This window comes from Silurus aristotelis, assembly GCF_946808225.1.
Source record: "Silurus aristotelis genome assembly, chromosome: 20".
Lineage (NCBI taxonomy): Eukaryota > Metazoa > Chordata > Actinopteri > Siluriformes > Siluridae > Silurus > Silurus aristotelis.
The window spans coordinates 9,798,850-9,822,786 of record NC_139593.1 but is presented as its reverse complement, the minus strand read 5'-3'; the positions used below and the strand labels follow the sequence as shown (position 1 = coordinate 9,822,786).

Here is a 23,937-nt window from a genome sequence, read left to right as displayed (position 1 = left end):
CAACTTCACAAAACCTTTACTCGAAGTCTTTGTTAATGATAATTAATTTGTTATTCTGTATTATTCATCCTTCCTGAGTCAGGACCAAAAATTAATTCCAGTTTTTACTCACCAACAAGTTGCACACAACTAATGGACTGTTATATAAAACTACGTATGAACGACTTTGATAAGACATTTGTAAACCTGACTCACACTTTTGCCTTTATTATAAAAGTGTAACAGTTTTAAATTCACATAAATATTCACACTTTTGGTGACAATCCAATTACTGACCTTCCATTATAGGCAAATTTTTTCCCTTATTCCTGAAAAGCAAAATATGTCAAGTTGACTGTCACTGGAAACGAAATATACATTACAGATGCAGTGGATAGAAATTAGGTTGAAAATTATGGAGGTTTTATTAACTTATTGAATTAGTGACAGTATAAGGTACCTCGTTTTTATTGATTATGAAGCTCATAAAAGCTCTGGTCCAATCCCTCTCAGCATACAGCTTGTATGGAGGTGAAAAAATTTCCTCTTTCCATCATTCTATTTGCAGAAAGAAGGTATTGTGAAAAAAAAATCTTACTATAATTACTACTGCCTTCCAGTGCCGAATTATTCTGAATGCATATCCTAATGAGAAGGAAATGAGTGAGGAAAAGCAGCAGAATGTTCCTGCCCACTGAGGTCTAAAAAAAAAAGCATTTAAAATTCAAAAACAGCCTTCCGTCACCAAGAGGCTTTGCATTGCAAACCCTTATCTGGGTAAGACAGTCTGTTTTATGATCTTGTTGTGCAACACCATTTTCCTCATCTAAACAGATTATTTGCGATTTACAAAAATGATCAAAGTCTCTCTCAATAATCACTGTCTGATTTCTGCTCATCATATATTACCAATACTTTTATCTACTCGCAGTGATTTCATTTAGCACTGTTGCTCACACAAGAGAAGCCTCCACTCAAAAGCAAAAGAAAAACAGCGATTAGACTGTCCATTTCTTTAATTACAGGAATAAGATCATTAATCTGTTTAACTGTTTCCCAAGATGAGACTGCAGACCAATGGGAAGCTCTTTCGGGTTATGACATAGTTTCTATTTTGGCTAATTAGCAAACCAGAGATCTGTTTCTCTCTCTCTCTACGAAAAAAAAGCTACAGGGTGATCATGAAGCTATGGACCGACATGGGAAGTAATAAAGTACAAAAACTTTATAACTGTACTTCTGGTATCAGTAATTTACTTCAGTATTTATTTTTCTGACAACTTTTTACTTTCACTCTACAATTTAACACAAATATCTACTTCCAGGCTCATTACTGTAGTTTTAATCTATTTGGTGACATGATCAATATTTTTTATTTTCATTGCGTACGGTTTTCGGCCCTATCGATTCATTTCTTATCATTGCACGGCTTTTTCAATCTACCACTGGTGTAAACATGCCTGAGAACAGAGACGTTCCTGATCACCTGATCATCATCATCTTTTCTCTGCTTGTGTTCTATATGGTGGATGTTCAGCCTGGATACTTTTATTAGGTAACAAAATTTTAAATATTTTATATTAATTATTAATATGTGTTACCAGCATGACACTAAAACAGGTAATGGTTACTTTTTACTTAAGTACATGTCAGAGCCCAAACTTCTTTACTTTAACTTAAGTGAAAAATTATAGTCAGTACTTGAACTTTTAGTCTTTTAAAACACAAGTACCTGTACTTCTACTGGAGTGAATGATGTGTGCACTTTTGCCATCTTTGGCCATGGAAAGAAGCCACCTAGAGCACAACACTGACCAGAATTTATATCCACTGGGACAAGCATTAAATGAGACCACAGCAAGTGTCCCATTGGAAAAAAGCACATTATCACATGAACCATTCAACTTTGACCTTTAGGCCTAAAAAGGAAACCTTAAGAGTGTTTGTGCATATCATATACTTACCATAGTGATTTGTGATTAAATCAATTCTTTCTAACAGGTCTTATGAGACAGTCAAGCACATTTCTAACGAGTTAAAGAAACAAAAGCAAAAGAAACGCACAAACTTAATGCACTTATTATTAACCCATAACCTAAAAAAGTTTTAAGGCTATAAAATAGAGACGTTTTATAGACAATGTTTATTTATAAAACCGTGGGATTTAACAAATGCCACTTTTAAGACAATGCCAAACTCAGAGGCCTGAGTATTATTTAGATAACTGATACTGACCATATAATGCCATTGTCACAGTAGCTGTCAGCTCTGCACTCTACATGTAGGATTCCTCCGAGACAATCAAATCAAATATTGGAAAAATAAAAACGATCATAGTGTCATTTGGAAACAGAATCAGACTCAATCTCAACTCTTTGAAATGCGAAGTGTGATTGAGTCAATCACGATTGAATGACATGCAAGATTTTGCTGTACGATGATGCTTAATGATGAGAGTCAAAAAGGTAAAATTCCCATTTTGCTTTCGGAGTTGCATCAGCCATGTGAGTTGTAATTCTTAACTAGCGAGAGTCAAAATATATTCCACTTAATTTGAGTTAGACTTTGGGTCCGAATTGTAACTTGGGCAACAAAGAGTGAAGACTCAAATGAATCAAATGAAACAAACTCACACAGCTGGGCTTATTTAAGAGGCCAGGTTTAGGGAATCGATTCAATCAGGTGAAACAGTAATGTTGATCTCTATAGTGTGGTATGATACTTAGACAATACAAGAAGTGAAGAAGGTTTGCGTTCAAATATTGGTTGGTTATATGATTTATAATGCATTATAATGACTTACTGTGTGGGGTAACGAGTTGATTTACCCCCAAGTGAAATCTATGTAATGGTGTTTTCCTGTAGGCAAAAATCCAGCAGTGTTGTGTGGTTGTGTAATGTCATGAAATTAAGGCCGGTATGGAGACCGGCCTCGTTTGCGCATGCGATGATTTTTATCTTCACACTATAACATTACAAAAAATCACCACCACAACCACGTAATCAATAGAAACGTGTGAGTAAACAGTGATGATATGGCTCTGGTGATCATTTTTCCCCTTTTTGTCAAATGAATCATGAGATGCTGGTAACCAGACGGACCTTCTCCAAGATGATGTGAATGTGATCTCGCTTTGTCCAAGGCCACATCTCATTCTTACTAATCAGCTCTATGTATCTGTATAGTATCATTTTACACATCTGCATACAAAACAGTTACAAACACGTGATGACACAGCGATGAAAAGGAGAGAAATGAAGGAACGATGCCCACCTGGATTCATGTGCCATTATTCGAGCGGCTCAAACGGGCCATATCGAGGACGGTGGACTACAAAAGCAGCGGAGAAGAAGCGGAAAAAAAAGAAGGAAAAAAGGCGCCTCTTTGTGTGCGCCGTGAAACCGCGTGAGAGGCTTTAAGGCAGGAAACCGCGTGTAACATCCATTATCCTGGGTTATTCTGAAATCAAGGACGACGCGAGCTGTCAAAGCAGCCGAATCTTCATCCAGGATTGCGCTCTTCAAGGAGACGCCTACAGGATAACAGCGCCGCCCAAGTCCCGCCCCTTTTAAACCCTCCTTCACTGGAGAAAATAACAATATGTACTTCATAACCCACAAATCAGCTATTAAATATATTTGATCTACACAACAACATCTTTGAATAAACTGCATAATTCACACATGCACATTCCTTGTTTTTTTATTATGAAAGAAATCAATCAGACATGCGCGTCACGGCTTAATTAAACTCAATATGATTGACATGTGTCTGAACCAATAGGAGAGCGCAGATGACGTTGGCTCAAATAGATGGTTCTTCTTCCATTTCCCTATTCCAGATGTTTTAATTAGTTTTTAAGAGGGCAGATGTTACTTATAATAATAGCAATACTTAGCAGTGTAGGGTCATGTATGTCTATATTTTCTGCACTTTGGCTATTAGGTACAGTATCAGGAACAGCTACAATACAGGACATTCACTGTAACTCCACTGTAATAATGGAAGGAGGACCACAGTGGCACCAGACAAGATATTTGGAAAAATGAAACACTGTTAACAGATAGACCCTGACAGTGTGTGTGTGATGGTGATCTCAGTGTACAGGTGTTACTTTTCTAGCCTGTTTTGTAAAAATGTTTAACAAAACGACAAACACTAATCCAACGTCACTGCTGAACTGAAACTGGTCCAACAATCTCCAGTGGTTCCACAGGTCCCAAATACAATCTGATCAGTGATGGGCCCTTGGCACTGGAGAATAGGAATTGATCAAATGTAAACTATTACAAAAATATTATTCCATGAAATGATATTTTCTTTTATAAATTCTTCTAGAGTCTTCCTTTGGATCATGGCTGTCAGGATTTGTGGTCCTTCAGGCATCTATCTATCTATCTATCTATCTATCTATCTATCTATCTATCTATCTATCTATCTATCTATCTATCTATCTATCTATCTATCTATCTATCTATCTATCATCTCTCTCTCTCTCTCTCTCTCTCTATATATATATATATATATATATATATATATATATATATATATATATATATATATATATAAAGATCTAAATCAATCTAAAGATAAGATAAGATAGGATATACCTTTATTCGTCCCACAGTGGGTAAATTTCTCTGTTACAGCAGCAAAGAAAAAATAAATGCAAATATATAAAAGAATAGACACATACTATAGTATACCGTATATACACACAACACAATCTATAAATGCAAATAAGGGAAAAAAAAACACTAGCAATTAGTTACTCACGTATTGCAGGTAATATTGCACACAGGTAATATTCTTACATTATTAAATGAACAATTAGTAAGATTTAACAGGTGGAAGATATCAGTATCTGAGAAATGTGGGTTTGCAGAGGGGTAGACACCATCATAGTTCATAGTATAATAATATTAATAATTATAATAATTATAATAATAAGAATAAGAAGAAGAAGAAGAAGAAGAAGAAGAAGAAGAAGAAGAAGAAGAAGAAGGAGGAGAAGGAGAAGGAGAAAAAGACAAATCATTATAATCATTCATTATCACCTCATTACAAGTGATTTAAATTGTAATATTTAATAGAAAACAGCTTGATTTCTTCTGCAATTATACTTTTTTTCTGTTTTAGTTTCCCTTTGATTTTCTTTTCCATGCATCCACGAAAAGACTGGAAAATTACTTGTTTTTTTTTTTTTTTTTTTTGTAGTTTGGTTCTATTACAAAAACAAACAAACAAAAAAAAATAATAATGGTCCTTTTTCATTTTCTAATTCTCTTTCTAAAATGAAAATTGTATAACCAGACGGTACACGGCCCTCTACCGCCCTCGTGTGGCCCAAATAAGTGGGATGTTTTAATCGTATCTCGCAAAGTTCCGCCTTTTTTACGATTGGCATTTAAATCGGCCAATCATAGCCGGTCTTTGCTTTGTTGTTGATAACAGACATTGATTCTGACCAATAGAATTAGAGGACATTGTTGCCGTGAACTTCCGGGAAATAGTATAAGATTTGAGGCCTAGGCACGAGAAGCTCCTGTAGAGAAAGCTGCTCGAGTCTGTGAACAGTCCACGGTAAATTCACATTTTATTTATTTTATAAATTCTAACAAGATAATTATTTTGACTGGTATAATTGCGCTGTTTATTCAGATATAAATGCGGGGCCTTTTTTTTTTCCACCGTATACTGAGGCATTCATGTGAGACTGAGAGAAACCCACGCATTTCTGTCGTTAGCGCGTTAGCTAGCTTTGTGTTTAGCAACAGTGCGGTTAACAGTTATGTTGTTTATGGTTTGTTATTATGAGTAAATGATTGTAGAATGACGTAAATGTTATGTTTACACGCTACTTAGATTAAAAAATAATAACCGTTTAGATTGAGTTAATCGCTAAAGATTGAATGGCGAGCTCCGGTTACTGAATCACAAATGGCTACATGTTGAGCATATGGCGCACTACATAGGCTGCATAGGCCATTATTTCATACCCTATGTAGTGTGCGTGTATAGGGAATAGGTCGTGATTTGTGATTCGGACATCTGAGAGAGCAGTTTAACCCGCCATTCTTTGTATCGGGAATAATTGTCTTTTGTTTTGTTGCTTAGTAAAGGAAATTAACGATTACATACATAAATAAATAAAAACGTGCACGTGTTGTTTTATAGCTAAAATGATCCAACTTAATCAATCCTAAACCTGAAGTCTATACAAAAATATGATTGTAATGAAAGTTAATGACTGACGTTCACGTCTGTGCCTTAAAGAAACCATGGCCGAGAACGATGTTGACAATGAGCTGCTCGATTACGAGGAGGACGAGGAGCCACAGGGAGCTCCTGAGAGTGCAGTTGCTCCAGGAAAGAAGGAGGTGAAGGGTTCCTACGTCTCCATCCACAGCTCCGGCTTCCGAGACTTCCTGCTCAAACCTGAGCTTCTCCGTGCGATCGTAGACTGCGGCTTTGAGCATCCATCTGAAGGTCAGGAATATGTTTGTGTCCTGGTCTTGAATGGTAGTTGATTACTTTATGCATGTGGCAGACAAGGTTCTGATTTGAAACACTGTTTTTGGACTTTTCTACAGTTCAGCATGAATGCATTCCGCAAGCCATTTTGGGCATGGACATCCTTTGCCAGGCGAAGTCTGGTATGGGGAAGACTGCGGTGTTTGTGCTCGCCACACTACAACAAATTGAGCCCGTGGATGGACAGGTGAGTTTTTCCTTCTTTTTTTGGGGGGGGGTTAAATTAGTTAAAAAACAATAGGAAGATGTGATGTACAGTTTGGAGTAGCCTGTACAGGATAAATGCATAATTAGTTTGTTCTTATTTCTTGCTTGCAGAATCAAATATGTGATTTGTTCATGTTTAATGCTTGTAGTAGAAATAGTGGAATGTCCAAGGACGTGTGTTTGCAAAAAGACTGGCTTTATTCTCTTACCTCACACTAATGATACACCGATCTAAGAGGTGCTTGTTAGCAACCCTTGCAGCGTTAGTCTTTTTTTTAAATTTTTTTTTTTATATGCTAATTTCTATTAACTAATTTTAAATGATGAACAATAAGTAAGAATTATGAATATAAATGAGGCTTAATGAAGCTTGAGTAGAATTGAATTCTCTTCTAATAATTCATGTAATTATTTTTATTCTTGCACAACTTCAGAACCTTTGCAGCACTCGCTGGCCCTTTGGGAAGGACTTGGGTAAAATGAGTGGCTCGGAGTCATGACTAAGAACTTTACAACTTTAAAATCTTTTAGCTTGTGAGCGATTAGCTGCTCACGCAAAACTAGGTGTAGTATTAGTTTACACAGAGAAAATGCGGCCAGTGACGCGAACTCGAATTTGCGTTTGTTTGTTTAAAAAGCCGTTGACGAAATCACAATACAGTGAAACTAAATGAACATTAAGTTTCTTGTGTGCATTTTGCTGACTTTTGAGATTTGTGTGCAAAAAATATAGTAAATTCTGCATTCATGGCAAGGACACAGTGGAGATCTGCCATGTCTCTTAGCACTGTACCAATGAGGTTAAAAATGATGATAATAAGGAGCGTCTCCTTGCAGTTATTTTTGCTTGGATTGTGTATTTATCTTCATCCATCCTCTTGTTTCTACCAGGTCTCTGTGCTGGTTATGTGCCACACTCGTGAGCTCGCCTTCCAGATCAGCAAAGAGTACGAGCGTTTCTCCAAATACATGTCCACCGTGAAGTGCTCAGTGTTCTTCGGAGGTCTGCCAATCAAGAAGGATGAAGACGTGCTGAAGAAAAGTTGCCCTCACATCGTAGTGGGCACACCTGGCCGAATCCTTGCCCTCATTCGCAACAAGACCCTCAACCTTAAGAACATCAAGCATTTCGTTCTGGATGAGTGCGACAAGATGCTCGAGCAGCTTGGTGAGTCGATAGAATGTTTTGATTGGGGTTATACAGGTTCTTACATGTCAGTGCTTTTCTAAAATGTACATTTTTTTTGTATCTCAGACATGCGACGGGATGTGCAGGATATCTTTAGGCTGACTCCCCATGAGAAGCAGTGCATGATGTTCAGCGCTACGCTCAGCAAAGAGATCCGGCCTGTCTGTCGCAAGTTCATGCAGGATGTGAGTCACTGATCTGTTTTCATGTTTGTGAATTTTTTGAGGCAGTTACGGATTAGAGGTTGACTGATCAAGCGTTCACTTTGCTGTTTTACACAGGTTATGTTTGGTTTTTTTTTATCCAGTGTTTGTTTATTCGGTTGATTAATCGGATATTGGTGATTACAGTCAAACCTAGCTATTTGTAAAATCCACGGTTAACTCTTATAGATCATATCTTTTATGATTATTAACACGTTCCAAAATGTACATTTTCTCTTGAGATTTATTTTCTTCTAGGCTGGTATGAGTGCATTCACTCAGAACAATTTAAGGCAGCTTCAGGCGTTTTTTGTAGCTTGTGTTTGCATGTTTTCACCTCTTTTGGAGTCATACATTTGTTTAAGGATTTGCTACTGTGTTTATGCCTGTAGCCTATGGAGGTGTTTGTGGATGATGAGACTAAGCTTACTCTGCACGGCCTGCAGCAGTATTACTGCAAACTTAAGGACAGCGAAAAAAACCGCAAACTCTTCGACCTGCTGGATGTCCTAGAGTTCAACCAGGTGTGTGTTCTTTCTTTTTAGGCAAATTTCATAGATAAAAGGGTCTCAAGTCTGCAGAACATGCCTGAACTAAATGTTTTTTGCATGCATGCCAACCAGAAAGTATTTTATGATTCGTGATGTGCAGAAAATTTTTTGTCAGAACCAAAACTGAAAAAATAAATAAATAAAAACCTGGAATTAATTTAAAGGGTCAGTTTTAAATCCTGAGTGTTTGTGTGCAGGTGGTTATATTTGTGAAGTCAGTAACACGTTGCGTGGCGCTCTCTCAGCTGCTGGTGGAGCAGAACTTCCCTGCAATTGCCATTCACAGAGGCATGGTTCAGGAGGAGAGGTGAGTTAGACTTATGGTTATTATTGGCCTTAATGCATTTGTGGCTGTACGAGTTTCCTTTCTGCATATGCCATATCCATTGTTTTGTTTTAAAATTAAGCTCAGGGTGATTGATGTTTCTACTACAGGTTGTCACGGTATCAGCAGTTCAAGGATTTCCAGAGGAGGATCCTGGTGGCGACTAACCTGTTTGGCAGGGGGATGGATATTGAGCGTGTCAACATAGTTTTTAACTACGACATGCCCGAAGACTCGGACACTTACCTACACAGGGTGAATATCTACAAAGCTTTGTTACTGCAGTAGAAGTACTGTAACTGTAAGATTGTATTAAAACCTTTTAGAAAGTTTTATAATAAAAAGAGATTTTGTTCCTTTTGAAGTAATACATTTGTCCCTTTTCCTCTTTTCAGGTGGCCCGTGCTGGTCGATTTGGGACCAAGGGTTTGGCAGTCACCTTTGTATCGGATGAGGCGGACGCCAAGATCCTCAATGATGTCCAGGACCGCTTTGAAGTGAACGTGGCCGAACTGCCAGAGGAAATCGACATTTCTTCATACAGTAAGAACTCAATGTCCTCCTTAACAAATGTTAACAGCTAATCCGCATGACCTGGACATTCAGTGGGTGCATTATTTTTTTTTTCTCCCAAGCTGCTTTTGGTTTTGTTTGTAATTCTAGGAAACACTTTAGCAGACCATAGGGAATTGTTAATATTGCCAGTGCCAGAATGAGTATGCCATTTGCTTCTAAATAACTTTATTTTTGCTTTCTTTCTGTCTTTTGCAGTTGAGCAGTCCAGATGAATTCTCCCTGTAATCCAGTAAAAATTGTAGTGCATTTGGCATCTTTGGATGATGGAAGAGATGTTTCCATATTTTATTTTATCATTTGACAGACCCCCTTTTTCACCTTCCTATTAATTCTGTTATGTGTATCTTAAAACATGTTTATTTTATTGCTGTGCTGGGGGTGCTTTTTATAATTTCACTTGTTAATTGTCGATGCTCATTGGTTTGAGAATTAAAACTTTTTATATATATATATATATATATGTATATATATAAACAATGGTTTTTCGTCTGTTCATTCTTGTTGCGTCTCTTTTAAAGTGCTGTGCTCTTGCTGTGCTTTTAAACCGATTCAATTTGTAGCAGAGTTGTGCCTGCAGAGGGAGCTAGAGATGTTATAAATAAGCAGTGTGAATGGTTAGTCAACAAGGCAAAGATATTCATGAGAGGCAGTAATTACTCTTTTATTTTTTTGTGCTTCAACTTTCAATCGTTTTTTGTTAATGGTTTCACTGCAGTTACAATGCGAGTCTTGGTAATAGTGCAAAAAAACATGTTAAACATTAGCTGCTCTAGACTAAAAAAGAAAAATGAGCAATAACTAATAATTAGATTATTTTAACATTTATAGTAAATGAATACATAATTGTAGGACTTGTATCAGTCCTGCCAATATCAAATGTGACATCAGTGCAAAATTGACCATCTTAACATTTTAAAACTGAGATATAATGATGAATGCAAGTAACTGAGTGCTCCTGTGTATTGTAAATAAGTCAGGATGGGTACACCATTAATTTACGTTATTTTTAGCGTAGATAGATATATAAATGACAAATTTCTCACTAATTTATCGAACATATACGAATCAAAGCAATTTGTGGGTTAGATTAGCATTCAAATTTCACCATCAGGGCATCCTCGAATGTATTTCTAGCTGTGAATTTTATATAAAATGCACTCATTATAGTTTATACAGTAACAACTCCCACAAGTACTTACAAGACCACAAGACAATATCTAAGCATAATAAAGTTGAAAAGAAACTCCTTTTTTGATACTGGGAAGACTTATGTGAAGAAACAATTAAATTATTTTATGGAAGGAGTCTCTGGTGTCAGTGGTTTGTAATCGTCTCTAATGTTCCTGCCACAGGGGTTTCTAGTAGTTTGTGCTATGTGATGTTGCAGAGAAGATAAAATATATATAATTTAAGTGCTAACTTTGGGGTAACAGTAACTCCCTTTTGCGTCGGGTAGCATCATACCACCCTGTCATTGATTATTTTCCCGTACCAGCATGTCATGATGCTGATTTTATTTCTCACGTAATGACACTTTGTCACTTTGTCTTTTTAAGTCAAACAAAATCTTTCTAATCCTCACTAATAATTTCACACAAAAAGATTAGTTATCAAGAATAATTGCCTGAACTTGCTAGAAATAGTGCAAATTTCAGCTCTTTTTTTTTCACCAGGATTCACATAATGCAGTCAGTGTTACAGAATGAACATAAACTACAAAATATATATGCAATTAACCAATGCATCCATTCATACTTGCTGACCAGCAGAACTCTCAATCACACCTGCAAGGCAAAAAAACTGGTCTATCATCTGTGTAAATGCCTGGAGTCAGCAGTGTTCTGGGTGGGGAACTACACTTAAATATTATTTTAATTTCAGTGCAGTTTTGTTGTACACTGTCGTTACGATATGGTCAAATGACACCTTATAAAGTCTTTGCCAAAAATTTAGTCGATGAACTTGTGTGTGTCTCCATAAAGCCACTTCTGAGGTGGCATGGCTGCTTCGTTCAAATGCCCACAGTTTTGTCCACACTTGCAGGACAGGATGAGCATGACTGCTTTGTCGAAACGCCCTCCACCAGGACACTGAAAAGGGACTGAGGCGGTACGAGTGCGTCGTGGCACACAGCACCGACCATCGGAGCACATGCCACAGTAGTTTGACTTGTAAGCTTGAACGCTACGGCAGCCTGAGTAGGACAGGGGAACAGGTTCCCGTGACTTCTGCATCCGCGTACACTTTTTTCCTCTCTGTAGACAAAGAGAAAATGGAGGCAAGTGGATAGAAAGGAGAAGAAATATGGAAGCAAGTGTTAATATGACGACTATTAAATTAGTTGATCCAAATCCATTGTTCATCCTGATCAATTTATGTCACATATTTGGAAACAGAATTGAGAGAACAGACTTGGATTTCAAAAAATGACACACAGACATTGCTACATACATTTCACGTAATCATAAGTCTTTTATAGTGACGTGAAAATGGTACAAATGGTACACTTAACCATGTTGTACCATGGTGTTGTACCATGGCACGTTATTGCAATTAGCAAAATTTATATTTGTCTGAGAACAGTCATTCAATCATGGCTGAAAAATTATATGAACTGTATAAGACTATCACATGGAAAAATAAAAACACCTGAGCTGTATGCATGAAATAAGTAAAGGGTGGAAAATGCATGCACTGCACATGAAAGATTTCCTATAACAGAAGATTTTCCAAAATAAGGAGGTGTTCAAAAGGTGTGTAAATTTCACTTGTGATTACTAAAACTGCTGGTCGAGTTACACGCCAAAATTATGTCCAGAAAAATGCAAGATTGTAATAGTGATGCTTTCAAGCAACACTAATTACGTATATACTGTACCTTGGGATCAGCAGCCAGTGGGCTGCAGGGTCGTATGTTGCATAGACGAGTTTCTCTCTCCAGCTTGCATTTAGCGTTGTCGTTGGTTACTCGAGAGGACATCCCCATGCCACAACTACTCGAACATGGAGACCAATTAGTTGTCTGGACCACACATTGGGTTCGACCAATGGCCCATGGGTCTAAAATAGAAAAATAGGGGAAAATTTTTAATGTTTAAATGTTGAATGCATTTGAATAGTGCGAGATGACTTGAATACCAACATTAATATCATTGCCTAAAACCAAAGAAATTCAAAAGGCTGTCACACTTGTGTTATGCAGTTGACAGCATACATTTGATATATTTGTTCAACATCGCTCATTGTGACTATGTGCAAAGAGCTCAGCAAAGGGCTAATTTCATTAAACAGCATTTAGCAGATGCCTTTATTCAGTGCAGCTTGCAATTATCTCATTTATACAACTGAGCAGTTGAGAGTTAATGGTGCCCAAGAGCACAGCAGTGACAGTTTGGCAACACTGGGCTTTAAACTCACAAAACCCTGCAATTATTAATGTAGTTATTCATAATTAGAGTGAATATCAGTTCAAATACAGCTTAAAAAAGGAGATCCTTAGCACTTTGTCTCTGTTTAAGATAATATATTGGATTTCATTCCAATTATTTGATATAAACTGGTTGCAATTTGGGCATAGTAGCCACAACACTTTAAGCCATTTTCATAAGCAATTCTGTGTGTCTCCTCCTTATCTCCCGAATGTATTTATAGAGCAAGAATGGAGCAGCATGATTCCTGCCCAAATGGAACTCTTTGTGATTTTTGCATTTTTTTTGTGAGTTTCCATTTCTGATCACCCTTTTATTGTAAAATACCAAAAAAAAAAAAAAAAACACCTGTGGAATTTTTTGTTTTTTGTTTTTTTGCCATAGGAGTTCGTTATTAGACTTTCATCATCAATAGCCACCAAAAGCCTATATGTACTACGTGTGCTACTGCAAGCCTTTGTTAAACATATAATACACATTAATGCACAATAACTTGGACATGAATTTTAAAAAAATGCACTTGTTAGAGCAAAATTACAAATTTTTATAAACTATAATAATATATTTTTGTCTGAATAACTAGACTGGTATTGGACATCCATAGAAGTGGTCAGTTGGTGATCAATTGGTTAAAGGGATTCCAGCTCTAAAGAGGACCTACATAAAATAAAATAAAAACCTCTGTTTCTGCACACAAAGTCTGCAAACTGAACCAAAAACATTATATTACCTAATTTGTCTAAGGGTGTAATTAGTCGGTTTTGGTACTTCTACTTGAAAACATAATTCTTTTTACCAGTACAATTACTAGGAAAAGCATTCTTTGGTATTTTCACAGATATTGAAACATTTGGTTGAGCATGAAATCTGTTTTTAGACTGGGTGTGGCTCACAGAATGGAGCTCTGGTCCACCTGAAAGCAGTGATTTAAGGTTTATATAGAGCGAATTCAACGGTGGTCTGGCCTGTGTGTGTAAGAGTGATCTGTTTCCTAAGCTGGGTGTCAAATCATGTAAATGTTTCAACCTGTCACTTTACTTCCTGGTTCAAGGTTTATAAAATTTTATAATGGAAGGAAAAGAAATGTTCCGGTCTTGCTGTGGAAAAGGAAATAACTTCTTGGTATGTGGAGTGGAAATTAAAACAAATACGAAAGAAGACTAAAATGTATATTGTAGATTGGCAGATTTGATAAAAGGCTGCAACTAAGCTTTTAAACATTAATTCTATATTCTGCTGTTTTGGAAAAAACCCAGGAGAACTTGTGTAATTTTTGTATTCATCCATTCATTTTTATTTTGATGGTTTCATAGAGGATCTTAAGCTTATCCTGGAAACACTGAGCATGAGGATGGCAATCTGGCATAGCCATTCCAATTAATGGGTTTGTGAGGTGAGACAGAAGTGGTAAACTTGAAGAAACACACATAGAAAAGCAAATCTCCAGACAGATTCAGGATTTAACTAGAAATGATTCATATATGAAAAAGGTCACTGCTGGCTGCTTTCACTTAAGTGACATAGAATTGTATAATCAATTTTGGTTTGAAACTGTGATGTGTACAAATCCATGAAATGATTTAATACACCCCCCTACAAAAGCTAAAACTCAATCTAATATTTGGACCAATATGAAATGCCTTCTCTTTCCCATCATTGGACCCAATTTTATAAATATATCTAAATTCTTACTTGGTAAGTGTTTATATCCTTGTTCCTCTTCCCATTCAGTCCTCCTCTCCCACAACTCATTACCCAGAACATTTACATTCTTGTCAAGAGGATCATTAGCCTGCTGCTTTGTTTTCCACTGGGGTATCAGCGGTGTTATTGCCCCTTTGTGGCAGTCCACGCTGAAGCAGCATTGGCCGGGCACCCGCACAAGTCGAGGATAGGGACAGGAGGGTGATGACAGGGGCAGGCTCGTTGTACAAAGAGGACCACAACCCACCGCTCCATCTATGCAGGTACATTGGTGTTTGCAGCCCATACGAAAACTCTCACCATTCTGGTACATTCGGCTATTGTATTCACAGCTGCGACCCTCCAGTTTGGCTACGAAAAAAAAAGATGAAGATGGATAAAGACTTCAAATAATGTGGAATGTTACACAGTATTAACACATATAACACAATGTTTAATTTTGATTGATTAGAAAGTTTAAATTTTACAAACATTATCTGTATATCTGTAACGTTATATTAACATTTATTTTAATTCTCCTATTGTAATGTTGTACACAAGGAATTGAATGACATGATTTTCCTCAATCGAAAAAAAGCATATTAATTGGCCAATCTCTTGGGTATAAGAGGAATAAAACACTTTGGGACGGAAAAATAGTCAACTCTGTTGTGGTAACAGTAACTCCACATCTAATTCCAGGCATTCCCCTAGCTTGCATCATCAGGCAAATTTCTGTAAGCATTATACAGTGAAAACTAGGCATTTTAATGGGAACTCCCTGTACAGAGATTAACTCTGCTTATGCAAAGGCAACACTCTACTTAAGATATCAACATGTCTTCCAGATGCCCAACCCTTTCAAGCTTGTGAGGATAAGAAACTATTTAAGACTTGACACCATCATAACTCTAAAGCAAGGCCTCAAGGGACAAAAAATATGCTCTTATGATGATGAGCAGTTTAATTTGCTTGTAAAAGCCCACTTTTCTCACACAGACATTGACACACTTGTTACTGATGACACTGACATTAATTCAGCAGTTTCATATTCTGAAATGTTTACGATTTTTCCAAAGGTTCAGATGACAGCAGTTGGCTCCGTCCTTCCCCCAACAACAGGCAAACATGGCAGCAATCTTAGTCACATTCACACCACAACTGGCATGGTAAAAAACAAACCCAAAGCAAGGGTCGGAGGTTACTAAAAGGTCAAATGTCATGGAAAAGTTTGACGAGGGTGACAAGAGGTGGAGACAGAGATATAATATCCGCTCTGTGATCAAAAGATGTCTATTCATAGCATAGACTGGCATCACCAACTTGTCCAGAATGCAGTTCCATTTCCATGCATCTCTGGTGGGACTCGATAAAAAAAGATCATCAGCTTCCAAATATTTTCAGTGTCCATCATGGCTCATGTTATGCTTCTTTTCTGTTTGGAGCCTCTCCTACCACACTATTCTTACACAATTAGGACTATTAGGTTACCCAGACACTAATAAAAGATATGCAATTTTGTTGCTGTGTGTGTATTTGGGATGAATAATGAGTCTGCAGATAAGAATAACACCAGTCGTTATTTATCCCAGTGTAACCTGTTCAAAACATGGCTGACCAAAGCATATAAAAATATCCTGACTCTAAATAAAGAGCCAAAGCATCACGCTTCCCAGTTACCACAACAGACACATACACAACCAAATATTCATAGTTTTACTTTACCCACCTCGACATATTCCTGCTCCCAACATCACATCATTGCCATAGTTACATTCCAAGCCCTTATGGTGGTCACAGGGCTTGTAAGTATTACAGTCCTGGTTGAGTTGGGCGGCACACACTTTACAGCACCGGCAACCATCAAACACCAGACTGACGCCAGCAGGACACAGCGGCGGCATAGCAGGACATTCACACACACCCGGGCAGCTGGCATTAACCTGGGAAATGAGATCAAATCATCGATGGATTGTGGTTTGAAGTAACAAATTGGTAATGGGTGAAAATTGAGAAGAGGAAAATTGTAATGTGAATGAACATCAAAGTTATTGGAAAGATCTAAATTCCTGTGACTGCGAGACTATGTCCACATCTTCCACAAGCTTTCAACAAGCCTCATGTAATCAAGAGCCGAGGTGGTTTGGAAACTTGGAACAAAAAACAAGGAGACTAGAAAAACCTCTAGAGGCCTGGACAGGAAACTTCATATAGCCTGACTACTATCTATAGTCATCCAAGAAAATAATAATTAGTTACACTAAGTTGTCTATGATTGTATTGAATGAAAAGCAGGCTTGAGATTCTTCTGAGCTCTGACATAAAAAGTGAAAAGACATTGAAAATTAGATATTACAAGATAAATCATAAACATAAATGAAATATAAGGTACAAAAGAGTAAATACATAGTTCACTTAGATAATAAATTGATGCAAATTATTTTTTATTTGCTGATCATTAAAAACTTACCATGCACGCTGATGCAAATGTTAAAAGAGCCACATAGGTCAATATCTTCATTATTGCAAATTTAAGTTGACACAATGACATGAATCATCCAAACAGGACACGGTGCCCCAAGAGGCTCTGTCTGTGAACTGTTATAAATAGCCAAAGAGCGCAAGACACGCACTATAAAAAGCGCAGAATGAAAAATAAATAAATAAATGAAATGAGAAAGCACAACGAAACAATAAAAAAAACTCAGGTGTCGTGGTATTCCTTTGATTTTGTCTGTATAAAGCTGTGCTCATGCGTGCCTTATAGCTCAGACTATATTTATGCCAAACTCGCGTGGCCCGCTCAGGCTCCGCCCATCTTCATATATCCGCCTAATTATGTTCGGGATTCGGGCCAGTGCATTCCAAAGGGGTGGGGAAGTGACCCTGTGAAGCGGTGAAGAGGGCGTGGCCAGGCATGAATACAGTCATTCATAAAAACAAAATTAGTCTGCGCTTTGAGGCGGCCATGCAGAGCTGTGCTTATTTTTTCTGGTTTGTATTAAAATATTACCAGGGTTTATAAGTGCCTTTCCTGGTGCATTCCTACACTGCAGTCACGTCTCGGGACCCAACATAAATATACTCAGCTGCAAGTTTTTTTTTTTTTTCTAAGACGTTAAGAAATGTAAATACATTAAAAATGCATGAGAGAGAAAAAGAAAGAAAGAAAAAAAAGAAAAAGAAGGTGTGGGTCAGAGCAGGTGCTCCATGACTGAGCTCTGCTTGTTGTTTTAAAGGGAGTATGAGCTCCACCCTGGCACTGCAGAAACACTACAGATATCTCTGAAGCATAATCCATTCCCATCACACAGCTGAAGACCAAACAGTGGCTCACGGATGGTTACTGAGAGGAGAGGAGAGGAGAGGAGAGGAGAGGGGAGGAGAGGAAATTAATCTCCTGAAAGGATATGAAAGAGGTTTGAGGAGTTATGAAGATATAAAAGATATAAAGGATATAAAAGACTGCCCTTCTATTCATATTTTGTTGCTATTGTGATGCTTCATCATTGGGAAAATGAGTTTTTCGATGCTCAGAAGACATTTAGCCTTGAGATCAAAAGATGAGTCTGAGAATTGCAGGTCTAATTTCCTAAACTTATAGGGATATATATATATATATATATATATATATATATATATATATATATATATATATATATATATATATATATATATATATATATATATGAATTTAAATGGATATTCTTCATATATATAATTCTTTAAAGCTACTTTATTACAATGTCCTAATGAAATACAAGCAAAGCATAACTAAATGTTTACATTTATATGTGTTAGGCATGTTATTGCATGACATCTTTGGTATGGAGACCACCTAATGTGGTAGCTGTGGTTAAGCCTCTTGTTTATTGATCAGAAGATTGTGGATTTATGCCCAAGTGTCGTCACTCTTTGGCCCTTGTGCAAGGCCCTTAACCCTCTGTGTTCCAGGGATGCTGTATCATGGCTGACCCGGCGCTCTGCCCCTAGCTTCTTAACATCACTGCAATATAAACAAAAATAATTATACTGTGCTTTGATGTGACAAGATCTGTCTCTGTAGGTAAGCAAAAGTATTCAAACAAACAGGTAACAGTAAATAGCGATGTGATGTTGGATTGCTGCTCAGGTCATAAGTTCAAACCTAAGCAACACCAATTTATTTTTCTTTGAGCAAGGCCCTTAACCCTTAATTGCTCAACTGTATAACTGCAAGTTGCTCTGGATAAGGACATAATACCGTAAATCACCAAACTGGTGCAATTTTCTTGTGACATTTGTATAAGCTTTTTCTGCAGCTATCTTTCGAATTCTTTTTAGAAGTTGATATGCATGCTCATTTGGTCTTGTGACCAAATGTCCTTTGTTGGGTTGGCGGTGTGTTTTGCTCCGTTAGATTGGCTGCATTTTTCTGTAAATTGGCTGATAAAATGTTAATTTATTCTACTGCTACTAGTGAGCTATCGATTAAGATTAGTAAGCCCATTTTGGATGCAGGCTCAGGCTCGGACACTACATCCACTGTGCTTGACCGGTGAGCTTGCATGTTTTGGATTATGGATCATAGGATCATGAATCACTTTCTTTCTCCACACCACAACCTACTCTATCTTTACTGTTGGGATGAACAAATCTTCCAAAATATATTCCTTTCAATTGTTGTTTTCCTAAGACAAAAGTGTCAGATTTCAGTGCATTTACGTTTACATTTGCGGCATTGAGCAGACAGATGCAGTGCAGACTGATACAAAATTCCCCTTTCGTAAACTCAAGCTGCATCACAAGACGTTGGGCACTCCTTCGTGTTTGCTGACGCTCTGAATGACGTGTGAAATCCGTGAAACACAAAATGTTCAAGCAGTGGCATGACGCTAGCTTCTGCTTGTTCAGGTAAGCGCTTTGTGTGTGAATCTGTGCAGACAATGGCTTAAAGCAAAGAAAATGTCCATATGTGTGTCCCTTCTTGCCCCTGTTTCATAACGGGGGAAGACACACATGAAAGATGTGTTGTTTGATTGGGAGTGGAGCATGCTCAGTCGGCTCTCGAGGGAGATGATTGTTCTCTCTTTATTCACTCTTTGTTCACTCATTGTTCACTCTTTAAGGAGAGTGCTCCATATTTCTTCCTCCAAGAAGGTGCTGTACGAGGAGCACCTGGAGGTAGTGACGCGGGCCATGTCAAAGCTAGAAATAAGCTTGCCCGGACAAAAAGCAGAAGCAGCGCAAACCCAGTAAGCCCAGTTTCCTGCACCCCGCATCACAGCCTCCATGCCGGGGCCTGCCATTCTTTCCCGACCTGCACACCGAGGTGTCCAGGTCCTGGGAGACCCCATACATGGCCCATACCTTTTCCCAATGAACCTCGCTGTAGTAGGGTTCAAGGAGTGCGACTACGGGGGCGATGCCTTGGGTGGATGAGATGCTAGCTGGCTATCTCTCCCCCGGTGTAGCATCATTGCTTAAGGCCCCGGTATTGCCTACTAAGCCGTTGAGAGCCACTTTGGCATTAGTAGGCAAGGCTTACGTGGCAGTAGATCAGGCCGCGGGTTGCCTCCACATGATAAGTGTGTTGCAGGCATACCAGGCCGACTTGCTGCGAGAGATGGACGAGGGATTCTCTCTGGGGCTGACGATATCAAGAAGGAAACGGCGTGGGCCGTAGGTCGGTCCATGTCAGCCTTGGGTGCGGTCGTCGACAAGTTTCAGGAGTCAAAAAAGCAATAACTGGTGTTTCAGCGGTACCTTCTCGGCGGGCTCAGCCCCAACCCAGCGCTGCTGGGCATCGCAAAAGCAGAGCGTTGCCACCCGACCTGAGGGTCGTCCTCTCCTCCAAAAAAAGGGCAATGGTGCATAGGCCCTGAATCAGAGCGCCTTATAACGAGAAGGGCAGTGTATGCCTGGCTACACGGTGCCCGTCCCGCCTCAGCACCACCAGTAGGCCAGGCTGCTAGCCCTGCCACAAAATGTGCTTCAGGGTGCAGCCTCCCTCCAGCAGATGTCTCCGCCCGAAAGATCATAGCGGATGGAGGAGGCCTTTCATGAGGCCTCAATGGCTGCAGGGCATTGCTCCAGCCGCTCTGGAAGGGTCAGAGACCAGTCTCGAGGTTCCCCTAAGAGACTTACTGGCAGCTTGGGAAAGCCTGCCAGACAAAGGGTTCAAAGGGATGTGTCCCACTCTGGTGGGACCCGAGCAGGCTCTGGTCCTGGAACAGGAAGTGCGCGCTTTCCTGAGAAAAGGAGCCCTCGAGGTGGTTCCTCCCTTAATCAGAGAGCCAGGCTTTTACAGCCAGTACTTCGTTGTTCCGAATAAGGATGGGGGGTTGCATACGATCCTAGATCTGCGCTCCTGTGCTCACTCCTTAGGCACAGGTTCAGGATGCACACCCTCAAATAGGTCTTGTTTCAGATAAAGTCCAAAGACTAGGACACATACTTCCACATAGCCATCCTTCCCAGGAGGTTCCTGAGGTTTGCTTTTGGGGGTTAAGCTTACCAATATTGAGTACTCTTGTTCGGCCTAGCACTTTCACCCCGCACCTGCACAAAGTGTATGAACATGGCTTTAGCCCCGCTAAGGCTTCAGGGCATCCGCATTCTGAACTATATCGATGATTGTTTGATATTAGCTCAATCAGAGCATCAGGCATTCCGCCATCGAGATGTTGTTCTCGCCTACATGAAGGAGTTATAGTTAAGACTAAATGACGGGAAGAGTGTGCTTATTCCAGTACAGAGAACCACCTTTTTGGGCGTTGTGTGGGACACGACCATGATGCGGGCACAACTGTCTCCCCCCAGATCGAAGGCCAGTCACTCACTGTGAAGCAGTTCCAGAGGCTGCTGGGTCTCCTGGCGGCAGCGTCCAATGTGATTCCACTTGGCCTCCTCCATATGAGACCCCTCCAGTGGTGGCTCAGAGACAGAGGCTTCTCCCGAAAGGGCAATCCACTCCGTACTATCAAGGTCCCGTGGCGAGTCCTTCGAGCCTTAGATATGTGGAAAGAACCTACGTTCCTGTCTCAAGGCCCCGTTCTGGGAGCTCCTTGTCGTTGCGTAAAGCTCATGACAGACGCATCACTCACAGGGTGGGGAGCAGTCATGAATGGCCACTTCGCCCAAGGTCTGTGGAACGAGCTACACCTCTCATGACACATAAATTACAACACTTTGGTGGTCTCGAACATCAACCACCAGGGGGGTCTTGGTCAGGTTTTATGACCTCGACTTTAGATCCACTCCCGGCTCCTCTGTCCTGCGTTCTGGTTGTGCTCACACACTAGGCAGGGACTGGTGAGTGTGGCACGAATAGACACTCATTCTCAAAGCGTTTTGACGCAGCTTGAGTTCTTGAAAGGGGAACGTCTCTAGGTTACGTATGTAACTCATTGAACAGATATAATCCTAGTTGATCCTATTTAAAAAAAATTTAAATACTTTTTTCCTTCCATCACTTATGAATAAAAACACTTTAAGGTTTTAAAGACATTGCAAAACTCACATAAGAATGTACTGTATATTATTTTCACATACAGTGCATCCGAAAAGGACTCACAGCGCTTCCCTTTTTCCACATTTTGTTATGTTACAGCCTTATTCCAACATGGATTAAATTCAATCTTTTCCTCAACATTATACATGCAATACCCCATAATGACAATGTAAAAGAAGTTTGCTTAAAATCTAAAAAAAAAAAAAAAAAAAAAAAAAATCACCTGTACATAAGTATTCACAGCCTTTGCAATGACACTCAAAATTGAGCTCAGGTGCATCCTGTTTCCACTGATCATCCTTGAGATGTTTCTACAACTTGATTGGAGTCAACTTGTGGTAAATTTAGGTAATTGGACATGATTTGAAAAGGCAAACACCTGTCTATATGAGACCCCACAGTTAACATTGCATGTCAGTGCATAAACTAAGCCATGATGTCGAAGGAATTGTCTGTAGACCTCCGAGACAGGATTGTATTGAAGCACAGATCTGGGAAAGTGTACAGAAAAATTTCTGTAGCATTGAAGGTCCCAATGAGCACAGTGGCCTCCATCATCCCTAAATTGAAGAACTTTGGAACCAGCAAGACTCTTCTGTGATCAAACCGCCGGGGCAAACCGAGCAATTGGAGGAGAAGGGCCTTAGTCAGGGAGGTGACCGAGAACCTGATGGACACTCTGTAAGAGCTCCATTGCATCTATGTGGGTAAAGGAGAGTCTTCCAGAAGAACAACCACACAGCCAATATTACAAAGCAGTGGCAACAAGACAACTATGTTAATGTCCATGAGTGGCCCAGCCAGAGCCCAGACTAAACCCGATTGAAAATCTCTGGAAAGATCTGAAAATTGCTGTGAACCAACGCTCCCCATCCAACCTGATGGAGCTTGAGAGGTTCTGCAAAGAAGAATGGGAGAAACTGCCCAAAAATAGGTGTCAAATTTGTAGCCTCATACTCAAAAAGACTTAAGGATGTAATTGGTGCCAAAGGTGCTTCAACAAAGTGTTGAGCAAAGGCTGTGATTAATAATGAATTTTAAAATAATGAATTTAATATTTTTTTTAGAAAAATTTGTGTTTGTGCTTTACATAAATAGACCTCATGATGGCAGCAGAGATCCACACGACAGCCCGTCTAGCCCCAAAACTGAACACAGCTTTTAAACAAAAACAAAAAATTTTAACAAAATTAGCTTTCTTACTTGCTCTGGCTCAGAGAGTTGTTGGGGTATTATCCAAAATCCAGCACTGCTCTATACAGTTTTTTGGTTAACCAGTTATTATGTATTACAACAACACTGTTCTGAAGTATGTCACATTGTTAGGTTTTTGACAGTCACATATTGGCTTGAGCTTGAATAATTTCCACCTTTTTAAAAAAAAAACAATTTCATTAAGAAAATTAACATATAGATTTTTTAAATATAAACACATACATTTAACATTAAGATGAAAAATAAAGTGAACACCTTTGTATGACATTATGAAATGAAACAGGTTTGTTTGTAGGCAGTTTTTACTTCCCTCTTTCTCTCCAGGATGTTTTAGTAGGGTGGGGTGGAGTGAGGTATCTGAGAGCTGAATGTTGGCAGATAGAAAACATTCAGGGGCTTCCCCCAAGCTTAAACTTTAAAAAAATAATAATAATAATTTTAGAGTATGTTTGTACTAAGTAATACTTTGTGAAATTAAAGAAAGAAATTTACGATTTTATTTTATGTGTTTCATTTTCTAATCCTGTATTAGTTCTTATTCTCAACCATTTTAT

The 23,937-nt window shown here is 38.9% G+C and overlaps 3 protein-coding genes across 4 annotated transcripts in view; 1 reads left to right on the top strand and 2 right to left on the bottom strand.

Annotated features, from left to right (window-relative positions):
- Positions 1 to 3,556, bottom strand: part of evi5l (ecotropic viral integration site 5 like) — a 47,307-nt gene extending 43,751 nt beyond the window's left edge. The window contains exon 1 of one of the 2 annotated variants that reach the window (XM_083523024.1): positions 3,254 to 3,556. The gene's annotated coding sequence lies outside the window, so the exon portion shown is untranslated. The remainder of the gene's footprint in view (positions 1 to 3,253) is intronic. The other variant, XM_083523025.1, reaches the window with a different exon arrangement.
- A 1,857-nt stretch (positions 3,557 to 5,413) lies between these two features.
- Positions 5,414 to 10,023, top strand: ddx39aa (DEAD (Asp-Glu-Ala-Asp) box polypeptide 39Aa). The gene is made up of 10 exons (XM_083523027.1): positions 5,414 to 5,563; positions 6,257 to 6,469; positions 6,574 to 6,701; positions 7,613 to 7,889; positions 7,977 to 8,095; positions 8,506 to 8,637; positions 8,862 to 8,971; positions 9,100 to 9,244; positions 9,385 to 9,532; positions 9,761 to 10,023. Exons 2-10 carry the CDS (start codon positions 6,262 to 6,264, stop codon positions 9,775 to 9,777), a joined length of 1,284 nt encoding a protein of 427 aa, XP_083379153.1. The 5' UTR covers positions 5,414 to 5,563; positions 6,257 to 6,261; the 3' UTR covers positions 9,778 to 10,023.
- A 182-nt stretch (positions 10,024 to 10,205) lies between these two features.
- LOC310716132 (CCN family member 1-like) lies at positions 10,206 to 17,469 on the bottom strand. Its single transcript, XM_083523028.1, has 5 exons — positions 17,147 to 17,469; positions 16,406 to 16,619; positions 14,686 to 15,048; positions 12,444 to 12,625; positions 10,206 to 11,820 (listed from the first exon to the last, which is right to left on the bottom strand). The coding sequence occupies exons 1-5, from the start codon at positions 17,225 to 17,227 to the stop codon at positions 11,515 to 11,517; spliced, it is 1,146 nt and encodes a 381-aa protein (XP_083379154.1). The 5' UTR covers positions 17,228 to 17,469; the 3' UTR covers positions 10,206 to 11,514.
- Positions 17,470 to 23,937: the final 6,468 nt, after the last annotated feature.